The sequence below is a fragment of the Ursus maritimus genome, unplaced genomic scaffold (genome assembly GCF_017311325.1).
Source record: "Ursus maritimus isolate PB19 unplaced genomic scaffold, ASM1731132v1 scaffold_28, whole genome shotgun sequence".
NCBI classification, from domain to species: domain Eukaryota; kingdom Metazoa; phylum Chordata; class Mammalia; order Carnivora; family Ursidae; genus Ursus; species Ursus maritimus.
The window spans coordinates 14,417,766-14,430,598 of NW_024425341.1; the positions used below are offsets into that span (position 1 = coordinate 14,417,766).

Here is a 12,833-nt window from a genome sequence, read left to right on the forward strand (position 1 = left end):
CACAACATGGCAGCCGCCATGGCCGGTCCCCAGAACTCATTACCTGAGGGGGGATGTGGCACCAAGGTGAAAGCCAAGTGTCTTTTATTACCTACCTCAGAGGTGACCGATGCTGTTGGCATATTGGTCACTCCGGCCCACGGGGGAAGGGGCTACGCTAAGGTGTGACTACTTAAGGGGCACAGATCATTGGAGATTGGCTACCACAGGATTTTTGCATCTATTTTTATGAATGAGATTGGCTGTGATTATCCTTTTTTTTTTAAAGATGTTATTTTTATTTGGAAGTCATCTCTGCACCCAACACAGGATTCAAACTCGCAACCCTGAGATCAAGAGTCCAATGCTCCATCCACTGAGCTAGCCACGAACCCCTGGCTGTGATTTTTCTTTCTCATCACATCTTTCTCAGGTTTTGGTAAAATGTTTGTGCTGTTTCACAAAATAAGCTGGGGAGTGTTCCCTCTCTTCCTATTCTTTGGAAGAATAGAAAATGAAATAAAAAGGAAAATCTGGCACTACAGGATTATTCAGAATTTTCTCTTCTGGCCCGCGTTGGCTTTTGTAAGTTGCAGTGTTCTCTAAGAATTTATTTCCTCTGTTTTTTCAAATTTATTGGTACAAATTGTTAATTTATATTCTCTGATTCCTTCTTTAATGGCTGTAAGGTTCTAGGGATGCTCTCAGTGTTCCTGCCACTGGCGATTTGTGCCTACTCTTGTTTTTTCTTGATCCTGCCAACGAGTTTATTAGATTTTAAAAATAAAACAATTTTTGGCTTTGATGATTCTTTATAGTGTATATTTCCTTTAAAAAAAAAGATTTTATTTATTTATTAGTCAGAGAGAGAGAGCACAAGCAAGGGAAGCTCCAGGCAGAGGGAGAAGCAGGCTCCCTGCTGAGCAAGGAGCCCCATGCGGGGCTCGATCCCAGGACCCTGGGAGCGTGACCTGAACGGAAGGCAGACGCCTACAGGACTGAGCCCCCCAGGCGCCCCAGGATACTAGTATCTTATTGTTAGGATATAGGATAGTTCTTTTAGCTAGTCTCGTATGGATTGGCATTCAGGCTGTTTTCGGGGTTTTCGGTGTGACAGCAACGATGAGGGGAGAGACGGTTGTACTTTAGCTGTGTTGTGGTTTGACAGGCCAAGCGCCTCAACCCGCTTCTGTTGTTCCTCTGTCTGAGGCTTGTGTTAAACTTGACAGCCTCAGGTCATTGTGACCAGGAAAATTCTGTGTTAGCAGACTTGCATTCTTGTAGGAAATACGGTCAGAGCAGGCATACCCAAATACTCCCTTGAGGTCGGCTCTGCTTTTCAGGCATGGTGTGTGTCCTGGGGAGGGGACATGTTCTCATGTGCCCAGAGGAGCTTTTAGGAGGCCTGCATGACTGAGCTTCCTTCCACCTTGCCACGATCAAACAAACGAAACCATTTGCAAGTTCGACAAAGATGAGAGAAGGACCTCCCCCAGGTTGGTTGAAAACACAAGCAAAGAAATAATGAACCTCTTATAACAATTGTTGAAAACGCTGCAGTAGCCAGGCCTTCTACGTTTGGTACCCCTTCCTACGTGACCGCCAGCGACAGGCTTCATCAGAATTCAATACTTCATCCCTAGGATGAAACCAGACTTGTTTGGAATGTTAATATTTGCCATCATAACACGTATCCATGTTGATGTGTTTTGTTTTTATACGAGCAGGGGGGAGGGGAACGGGCAGAGGGAGAGGGAGAAGCAGGCTCCCCGCGGAGCAGCGAGCCCGACTCGGGGCTGCATCCCAGGACCCTGAGATCCTGACCTGAACTGAAGGCAGACCCTTAACCAACTGAGCCACCCAGGCGCCCCCCATCTTGATATTTTTTAATATAACAAAGTGAGGAGTCCCCTGTTGGGTGCAGGGCACTGTGACACAGGTCTGGGGAAACAAAGGTAAATCGGTCACCCTCTGTACCTCCAAACCCCTCTGTCCAGACCAGCGGTGTTCAGCCTCTCTTGCAGCCGTGGATTCCCTAGAGAGCCCGATGAAGACTGCGGAACTAGGAACATATGCATGCGGGATACACTGAAACTTCACAAATGACTTTAGCCAGTTCTGCAAGCCTGGGGGCCGATCCCTAATCCATGCACCGAGGCTCAGATCTTTTGCTTTGCTGGAAGGGCAACGGACAACTGGAAAAATTAGAGATCACCCAGCTGAAAGGTCGTGTAGTGAGGAATATAGTCATGCCTTATAGTACTTCTCATTTCTCCTGGAGGAGGAAGCATCCTCCCAGTCATGGGGTGAGCAGCCTCCATTATCCTCCATTATTGACAGAGAGGTAATAGCTTCGCCCAGCTGGAAGCCGGGAGAGCTCTGACCAGAATCCAGGTCTATGGCTTGTACTGTTCCACCAGAGTGGGGGGGTAATATGAAATGCCACGAGCACAAGTGATGCTAGCGTCCATCATCCAGAGATGGAAAGTTCTGGGGCTCCTGGGTGGCTCAGATGGTTAAGCATCTGCCTTCAGCTCAGGGCATGATCTCCAGGTCCCAAGATCAAGGCCCGAGTTCGGGGGTGGGGGTGGGGGTGGGGTCCCAGCTCAGCAGGGAGTCTGCTTCTTCCTCTCCCTCTGCCTCTCCTCTTGCTTCTGCTCTCTCTGTCTCTCTCTCAAATGAATAAATAAATAAAATCTCAAAAAGAAAAGAAAAGAAAAGTTCTGATCAGTGATCAGGGTTACCTTTGCACGTGGACATTTTCAAATTTTGCAAAGTCTTTCTTCCTTGTCTCTCTCTCTCTCTCTCTCCCCATCTCTCCCTCCTTCTCTTTCTCACCTGGAACCTATTTGTCTCTACGATGAGTTCCCCCTTAAAAAAATTATGTGTTCAGATCGGTAGGGGAAGAAAGGGATAAAGAAAGGGGGGGTAATCAGAAGGGGGAATGAAGCATGAGAGACTATGGACTCTGAGAAACAAACTGAGGGCTTCAGAGGGGAGGGGGGTGGGGGAACGGGATAGACTGGTGATGGGTAGTAAGGAGGGCACGTATTGCATGGTGCACTGGGTGTTATACGCAACTAATGAAGCATCAAGCTGTACATCGGAAACCAGGGATGTACTGTATGGTGACTAACATAATATAGTAAAAAAACATTTAAAAAAAAGAAAATAATGCATTTAGTATGAAACAACATTAAAAAGTTAAATTTTAATTAAAGTATTTTAATGTAAGTGGTATGGCAATATAATAACCAAAATTGAGAGAACAATTTCTGAGTGTGAGCATATATTTAGTGGTTGACTATATATGGCATGTTTTACATAATTTTTATCATTTGTCTTTGTTTAAACAGGAGAGCCAAATTGAAAGCTGATAGATACTGCAAATGACCAGAACTGTGTTTCTTTCTTCTCCTGTTTGTTTTTTTCTGAATAAAATAATCAGTTAAAGCGTTTTTACAGAGCTCTTGAGCTGTTATGGAATTATTGCTGAACTAGTAGCTAGTTTAAACAAGATTAATCAAGAATAATCGAGATTCCCCATGGGTATACTTTTTAGTTAACTGCAGTGTTTCACATGGAATTGAAACAGAGTACACACTGAATATGCCATAGAATTTTCTAGATTTTCTGTCATAAAGCATGAGATGCTACTTTGTGAACCTTGTGTTTCTTGTGCAGCTTACAGAATCTCTTATTGCTTTACAGTCTTACTTTATATTACTTTATGCCATTGATGCTTAATTGGGACCTTTAAAAGGAAGTTAGAAGCTCCCAACCCAGTCAACAAGACTTTGATTCTGCCTTCTAAATGTTGCCCAAGTCACACAAGCCAGATATCAGACAAAGTGTCTGGGAAAAGAGAAAGAAATCAGGTATTAGGCAGTGGGATGGGAACAGGAAACATTACAAAAGAGGAGGCAGGCTCAGAACAGAGAATAAGAGTAAAATTGGGAAAATTCCCTACTTAGAGCAGTTTAGCCACAATGTATCTGTATGTAATGCTTTTTGTCCTCACCTGTGGAAAAGGACCAGATAGGATGAGAACAGAACTATTAAAGAGGTTCAGATACCACATGTTGCTGAGGTCGGCTGTGTTGAGACACCTTTATTCCTAGCCTGTGTCTTTCTGAATTCCTGAACACAGTATTCCAGATGTCGTCTAACCCTGTGGAGTGTTCCAGAATCCAGGTCGTGTATCAGATGCCTGGGCTTCACCACTGGAAATTCGGCTTCAGAAGGACCAAGTCTGGCTGATGCATCTGTGTGTTTTTACGATTTCCTATTGATGATGCACAGCCAGGATTGAGACCTGACCTAAGGTGCCAGACCTGTCTAGTTCTCAGCCTTTGTATTCCATCAGTCACTAGCTCTGGAATTACACGGCCCCTCTACAGCAAGGAAGCTAAGCTACCAATATCAACCTTATAAAGGAGCTCTTGCTGTAAATCTAGTCCTAACTTGACATTCCCGTTTCAGTAGCTGGATATCCCCCCATCTTGTGTTCTTCTTCCTCTGATCCTTAGGCTAGGAACATGCTTACTACTCAGATCCGCCAAAGCAGTGGTTCTCAACCAGGGACTGATGTGCCTCTCAGAGGACATTGTACAATGTCTGGAGACATATTTGGTTGTCACAGCTGGGAGAGGGGGTGCTACTGGCATCTACAGGGTTACAGACTAGGAATGCTGCTAAACATCCCACAATGCACAGGACAGCAGCCCCCCCACAACAAAGAATTTTCTAGCCCAAGATGCTAATAGCCAAGTTTCTGACACCTGCCCTAGGATCTCGTCTGTTCCTTATTTTGCCAGCTCCCAGCCCCTAAAAATAAACAGTAGTTCAAATTTATCACCTAAGGTACCTGTAGATTTTCAAGACCTACCCATAAAGATGCCAGCTTAGCAAGTCTAGGACTCTGTCCTAGAATTGACATTTTAAAGAGCAGACCAGGTAATTCTGAACCAAGTGATCTGAACTGTACTTTGAGAAACACTACCGTCAAGAGATTGAAGTCTTGCCTCCAATACTAGCTTGGTACCTGAGACTATCCGCCAGCTAACTGATTTCCCTGGGACAAGCATTCTGTCTGCCTCAATTTCTGAATATAGTGCATTCCTGGATTCCCTGTCACCATACTCACCCTCATGCTCCCCCAGGTCTTGTCCCGTTCCAGAAAGCAGAACTAATGACAGGTCTTGACAGTTGGGAACCTACAGATTAAAAATATGCACTGCCTGCCCTCATGGAGTTTATGCGCTACTGAAGGAGGACAGCAATAAAAAATCGCAGGTAATAGAGAAGTGCTTCCCCATTTCTATCATTGTACCTTACCCCAACCCCCATTACAGCACTAAAGGTACTCTGGCAGAGTGACAGGAGTCAAGAATAAATCCATCTAAATATTGTCATCTGGTCCACACTTTTCTTCTCTTACAAAAGGATGTCATGAAAAACTTTTTCCCTTTTTTTTTTTTTAAGATTTTATTTATTTATTTGAGAGAGAGAGACAGCCAGCGAGAGAGGGGACACAGGCAGGGGGAGTGGGAGAGGAAGAAGCAGGCTCCCAGCAGAGGAGGCTGATGTGGGGCTCGATCCCAGAACGCCAGGATCACTCCCTGAGCCGAAGGCAGACGCTTAATGACTGAGCCACCCAGGTGCCCCGTGAAAAACTTTCTTTAAAGCACTGTCAAAATCGAGATGCATTCTGGTCAAGCATTCCCCTGATTTACCAGTCCGGTAGCTGTGTCAAAAAGGCTTTATATATGATAAAAACAATAACCAAAGAAAAAGTTCCCTACATCCAACTTTTTTTGACTGCTCACATTTCCGATTAGATAATTTCAATTGTTCTTATCTTCAAATTCACTGACTCACTTGTTTACCGTCTCCAAATTTTTAAATTTCAGATATTATTTTTCACTTCTAGAATCTATTTGATCCTATTGTTGTTAATAGTTTCTATTTTTGCTGAAATTTCCTATCCATTTATTGCTTTCCTGTCCATTTATTTCTTTGTTTTGGGGCAGAGTTATAATAGCTGCTTAAAAATCCTTGTCTACTTATTCCAACATCTGGGCCTCCACTGATGGTCTTTTGAGTATGTTTCTTCATATATCTGATTAATTATATTCTGGACATTATGAATAATACATTATAGAAACTGTGCATTCTGTGGTGTTGTTCTGAAGAATTTTTATTTTTTATGTTTAGTAGGCAGTTAACTTGGTTGTTCTGAAGCTCCAAATTCTGTCCCCCCTATGGTGGGCAACAGCTGAAATATCTATTCAGTTATTTTTGTTTTAGCTGGGCTTCTTAAAGTCAGCCCCAAGGATGTGGAGTTCGGAGATCACTGAGAGATTTGGGCAGTGTGGCTACTACCTTCTGTGGCTCTCTCCTTTTCAGGATTTCCTTCTCACTTTCCAGACTCTTTGGTCACTCTGAACTCTGATTCCTCAACTAGTAATGACTTAAGCTTTCTGTATGAGTTTTAATTAACTCTTAGTGGCATGGGGTCTGCCCTAAGTTGAAAAGATGTTAAAAATACATTTCTCCTCTTACTAGTGTTAAGTCCCCTCAAGTTTCTGCATGTTTTTGGTCACTCTCCATTACCTTTAGATAATTTTTAACGTTTTATCTAAAGTTTAATTGTGTGTGTGTGTGAGAGGGCTGGTCTAGCACAAGCTACTCCATCCTCCATGACCTGCTCAAACTCTCATTAGTTTCTTGCCCTCTCCTCCCCCAGTTAAGGACCTGCCTGGGCTTTCCTGGATACAGATACAAAACTCTAACATTCTCTAGAAAGAAGTTAATCATTTAAATGAAAATATTCATACCTCTTAAGATAGGCCTGAATTCCAAAACTGAACTCATCATACTTGATGGCCCAGTACCCATCCAAATACCATGTAGTCCCAGTCTACATGCCAATCAGTCCATGGCTTCAACTCAGTATTCTAGCAGGAATTATATTTTTTCAGTTATTCTAAATGCTTAAGACAGAAGAACATATTAAAACATTCTACCATATTTCATTAACCAAATTAGTAAGACAGGAGTGCTTTTATAACTGTGACTTTCTCTTCATGATACTTTTTTAAAATGACATTGTCATAACATTAGCCTGAGGGCCTTAATACAGGTAGCTTCCATTATAATTTTTTCAGGCTCACTCCTGTTGAAATCCATTTCATTTAATGAAAAGATTAGAAATAAAATGTAAAAAAAAAAATTCCACAACTGTATTTCCCCTTTCCTCACCCACCTGTTAGCTTACAGTTTATTTTAAAGTGCATATGTGATTAAGGGTACCTGATGGTTAAGGCAGGTTTTGCTTTATGATATTTCCTGTGTACTTCACCCCAGGAAAATCTCTGACACTATTTGGTGTATTTCTGTTTAATTTTTTGCCACTGGACTACTTCCCTTAAATATTACTGAGGCTTATTTTCTATGATGGAAAAACAATATGCTGTCTTTCTATTTAGTTTTGTGTTTCAGTGCTGCTCTTGTTATTTCATAAAGGATAAATTTTCAGAGAGCATAGCCAGGACTTATAAATTAAGATCTGCAGGTGTTTATTTTTCTTACCGTGTTTTGCAAATCTAATGAGGTTTTGCAATCCTGTTCTGAGTGCTGCTAGTAGAGAAAAAGGGGTGTAGCACTACTTGTTAGTGTTTATTTTTCCATCATGCAATTTCCTAATTCTGGTCCTTAGAAACTAAATGGAACTGTACGGAAGAGAACAAAGATAACAAAGCACACCTCACTATTCCTTTAAAAAGGTGAAAACCTGAATATAAGTATATGCCAAGGTAAGGAATCAAGTCATGACTTCTATTAGTTCCCTAAGTACCACCTGACAAAATTAAGTGGTATAGCTAGTCAATCACACAAGGAAAAAAAATAGGCAATGTTTTAAGCTCCTAATGTCTTATTTATTCTTTTTCTTTATTATTCTTTATGTAAGTATTAGTACCTATTTTTTTATTCTGCGGCTAAATATATTCCACCAAAGGTTTTTTGTTTGTTTGTTTTGTATTGTTTTTTAACTGGTAGCAGAAAATCCCCAGGGATAAACGGGATGTACCTAGATTCGGGAGAACTTAAAATTAAGATAATAGTTTAGCAGCCCACCAGCATTCATTCAGCTTGATATTACCTGTGTATATAAAATGCCTTTCTCAAATGTGGTGCTTATTTAGGAAAGACCAGTGGACTTCAGACCAACCTAGGCTGTTCTACAGCACCTCAACCCTAAATCCTAGTTTAGATCAGCTTCCACAGCAGCAGGAATTTTTTCAATTTCCTATTGTGTAGAAAAATAATTTCCCTGTCTGTTTACAGAAACAGAACCTTCTTCCATGTTCCCTTGTTCTTCATTTTTAGTCCAAAAATCCTCTATAGAAGGCCTTCTACATATCCCGTCACTGCTGCTTTTACCTCTCCACCTGTGACTACCAACTTTGTTTTTCCATGTTCCTTTTACTACTCTAGCCTCATTCCACACCAGTGTGCCCTTTCCAGAATATAGGAAAATGGACAAAGGTTTAAGCATTTAACAGAAGGGTAAACAAAAAGTTCTAATCGACAAATCTTCTCTTGACTCTCCCATGAAAATGCCCCTTCTGATTTTTTTCCACTCTGAATTCAGCTCTCATTCCAGTGCATCCAGAGTTGGAGAATCATATACCATGGCCCCAAGTACCAGTTTTGAAACTTCTCATTATCCCCACGCATCAGCTCAGGCTTTGAAGCACATACCATCCACACCCATTTCCACTGCAATTCTGCACTGCTTTTCTTAAGTGTCCTGCCCACCTGAAGTCTGGCTCATAGTCCTGTCTTCCTGGAGTCTCCCATCTCGGTTTCATTGACTCCAGCATTCACATTATTGTGACTTCTTTCATCTTCCTTAAAAAATTCTGTCCCCTCAGCTCAACTGATCTTTTACTCCACCTTAAATTAACTATAGACCAGCTGGGTTAAATGTGCTTTTTGCTCCACTGTCTTCTGAGATTGGAAATCCTGATCTCTATCTGAATGACCCTCCAAGAGCATCCGTTTACCCACTGCACTTTTCATTTAAAATGTTTTGAAATATTCGTTCTCAGTTCCAAGCCCTCTCTGTTATTAATAGATTTAATTTTCTTGAAGTTAGTTTTATTTCTAAATCTAATAAATTATTCTTTTTAATACATTATATTATTTACTAGTTACTGCATTCATAGAACATAAAGTATCATTTCCCAATTCAATACTAACATTTTCCTATATAACAAATACATTAGTTCTAAGAAATTCCACATCTTGCCCAGTTCCAACAGTAAACACGATCCATAGTTTTCTCTTTAATATTAGAAAATAACTGATCAATTTGCCATGTGGTGTAAATAAGAAATGAAAGATGAAGAGTCATCTCACATGTCTGAGAACACATTCTCTGTTCTTTCTTCTTTCTCCTCCCACCCCCATTGTCGCAGCTCCTACCCAGAAGTTGAGGAGAACGGTGCTGATACACCATCTATTTAACTGCATAGAGTCACAATTGAACAAGTACTAAATGCACTGACTTCTTTCTTCCTGACTCTCTTTCTCCTGGGATTTTTCACCTCATTCATTTTAAACCCAAGGGAAGTAGGGGAATTTGACCTTGATTTTATAGAACCAGGGCTTCTACTTTCAGTAGTGTGACAGCTTAGATACTATGAATGGTACTCCTTTATCCAGTGTATAAAATATTTGTAAATATCTTTTGAAACATCACTCATACACATAAAAGAAAAGAATTTATAGATACCAAACAAAGGGAAAGCAGGAACGTCAGAGGCCAATGAGTACCAAGCTCACTCTCACCTAAAAGTTTCTGCCAAATCCTGGAGACTTTGGGCTTTAGCTTTGACAGGAGCCCAAGAAATGGGATGTAGGAGGCTGTATTCACCCACGAGTGACTACAAAGGGCTATACTTTCAAGAATAACAGTGAATGAGAAATAAATCTTATTGCACAAATGGGTACAAAGAAATGTTTTCTTTTCTTTGGCACTAAGTAGAATGGAAGGGAAAAGCATCTTCCCTTGAGATGTAACCATAAGCTGGCTTTAGATGGGTTTGTGATTCCAAAGTCACGCTACTTATTTTAAAAGAAAAAAATAATCTCAAGGAGATAATTCAGTTTGAAATGGTCTCAGTTGGTTCTGTTTTTCTGACCTTAAAATAAATCCTACCAAAAAAATTTTTCAAAGAAAATAAGCAGCTCACAGTCGGAGTTAAAAATACACAGAGAAACAAAAATATGATTAGGACAAAGAAAAACAAGTAGAAAAATTTAAAAATCTCAAGTGTAGAATATTATCTATACTTAACATGTTTAAAGAAATAAAACTTCAGAATATAAGCAGGAAATTCCACATAATAAAAAGACTAAGCAGATATGAAAGAAAAAAAATAACTTCAAAGAATAAAAACTGAAAATTCAGTGGGTGCATTAAACATCAAACCAAGCCAGAAAGAATTAAAAAACTAGAATATATCTGAATAAGTGGCCCCAAGTACAGCTTACACAGACAAGGAGATGGACTATATGATGAAATAAAGGTCAAGAGAGACACAGAACATGATGAAAATGTCTAACATATGTCCGATTGAAGTATAAAAAGAAGGTAACAGAATGGGAAAGGGGTAATAACGGTAATGACTGAGAATTTTTGAGACATAAGATCTTGGAATCCCAGTGAATCCCAAGTATAATTAAGATAGACATTTCAACACAGGGTGATGAAACTGCAGAACTACATAAAAAACATTCATCTTAAAAACGGCTAGAAAATAAAGAGTACTCACTCCAAAAGTGTGTCAGTTCAGCAGATTGCTGGCTTCTCACCAGCAGATATGAAGCCAAAAGACAGCAGAAGAGTATCTTCCATGAGCTGAGACAAATAATTGTCATCCTAGAAATTATCTTCCAGTAGTAAGGCAAACAAAACAAAACCCACTAAAGCAAAATGAAGGTATTTTTGAGATAAAAATTGAGAGAATTTAACACCAATAGATCATTATTAAAAGAAATTACAACAGAGAAAGGCTAGGCAAAAGGAAAATTATCCCAGAAGGAAGGTCAGAGATGTGAGAAGAAATGTCAAGCAAAGATATCAAAGATAATAATGGGTAAACTAAGCAAAACTGTATTTAAAAAATAGTAATACTTAATTTGTAAAAGGGATGTTAAAACTAAGTATTAGGCAAAATAGCTTGCTGTTGACAGTGAGAGGGAGATTGGACAAACTATCATAAGGTCTTAGATTTGTTCAAGAGGACAGAAAAAAAATGTTAACTTTATACTCTATTAAGTAGGCAAATTAAAATACGTAGGGTAACAAGGGAAAGAAGAGACAAAGACCGTATATTCTCCAACAAAAAGAGGGGGGGAAATTAATCCAAAAGAAATTTAAAAAGGAAAAGAAAGGGATGCCTGGGTGGCTCAGTTGGTTAAGCGTCTGCCTTTGGCTCAGGTCATGATTCCAGGGTCCTGGGATAGAGCCCCCGCATTGGGCTCCTTGGTCGGTTGGGAGTCTACTTCTCCCTCTGCCTGCTTCTCCCCCTGCTTGTGCTTGTGCTCTCTCTGACAAATAAATAAAATAAATTTAAAAAATAAATGAGAAGAAATTTAAAAAAGAAAAAAATAGGTGGAAAGCATATAACAACAGAAATCAATGTAAAAATATTAGTCATCAAAATGAATGTAAATTTGTCAAGCACTCCAAAATTTTTCAATCACATTTTTTATTTTATCTTATTAAAGATTTATTTATTTGAGAGAGAGTGCATGCATATGCACTTGTGAGTGGGGGGAGGGGCAGAGGGAGAGACTCTTCAAGCAGACTCCTTGCTGCAGAGCCTTATAACCCATGAGATCATGACCTGAACTGAAACCAAGACTCAGATGCTTAGCTGACTAAGCCACCCAGGTGCCCCTCAATCGTAACTTTATTTTTTTATTTTATTTTTTTTTTAAAGATTGTATTTATTTATTTGACAGAGATAGAGACAGCCAGCGAGAGAGGGAACACAAGCAGGGGGAGTGGGAGAGGAAGAAGCAGGCTCATGGCAGAGGAGCCTGATGTGGGACTCGATCCCAGAACGCTGGGATCACGCCCTGAGCTGAAGGCAGACGCTTTAACCGCTGTGCCACCCAGGCGCCCCTCAATCGTAACTTTAAATGTCAAGGAAAAATTGTTTAAAGACACATAAGAATTCAGAAAAATCAATGAATGGAGAAAAGATATTCTAACAAAAAAAGTTACAGCTATGTTAATTATAAATTCTAAAGACATTATAAATAAATCAGGTTACTATATAATGATAAAAAAAGACATTTCGCTTTGAAGATAAAGCAATTCTAAACTTGTATGCATCTAATAACATCAAAATATACAAGCAAAAATTTAGAACTATGTAGAGAAACTGGAAAATCTACCATAACACATAGCTCTAAATAATCAATAGCGCAGACAAAACTCAGAATTGAATGTCATAATCATAAAATGTGACCTACAAGATACGTGAACAACACTTTACATAAGAGGACTGATATTCTTTCAGGCATTTGGAACATGCAAAAATTGGACTCCTACTTAGCCATAAAGTTAGCCTCCAAAAATAAAAAAAGGGAACAAAGACCATATATTCTGCAAAATGCACTGAATTATTTAGAAATCCTAAAAAAGGATGACTTACAGAGTTAAATGATACTTAGTGAGTGATGCCTCTTATCTATATGCAGCTGTCCCCTTTGGAGTTTTATATAAAAGGCTACTAATTTCTTTACCATCTTCCAATATACTCGCCGTAAAG

At 39.8% G+C, this 12,833-nt stretch overlaps 1 protein-coding gene and 1 long non-coding RNA gene across 5 annotated transcripts in view; one reads left to right on the forward strand and one right to left on the reverse strand.

The window, feature by feature from the left end:
- The window catches only part of FRG1 (FSHD region gene 1), a 25,484-nt gene extending 22,047 nt beyond the window's left edge, over positions 1-3,437 (forward strand). The window contains exon 9 of the mRNA XM_008710906.2: positions 3,336-3,437. Within this exon, the coding sequence (XP_008709128.1) occupies positions 3,336-3,372 (37 nt within the window). The 3' untranslated portion in view covers positions 3,373-3,437. The remainder of the gene's footprint in view (positions 1-3,335) is intronic.
- Positions 1-12,833, reverse strand: part of LOC121105649 — a 101,103-nt gene that overhangs the window by 80,104 nt on the left and 8,166 nt on the right. The window lies entirely within an intron of this gene.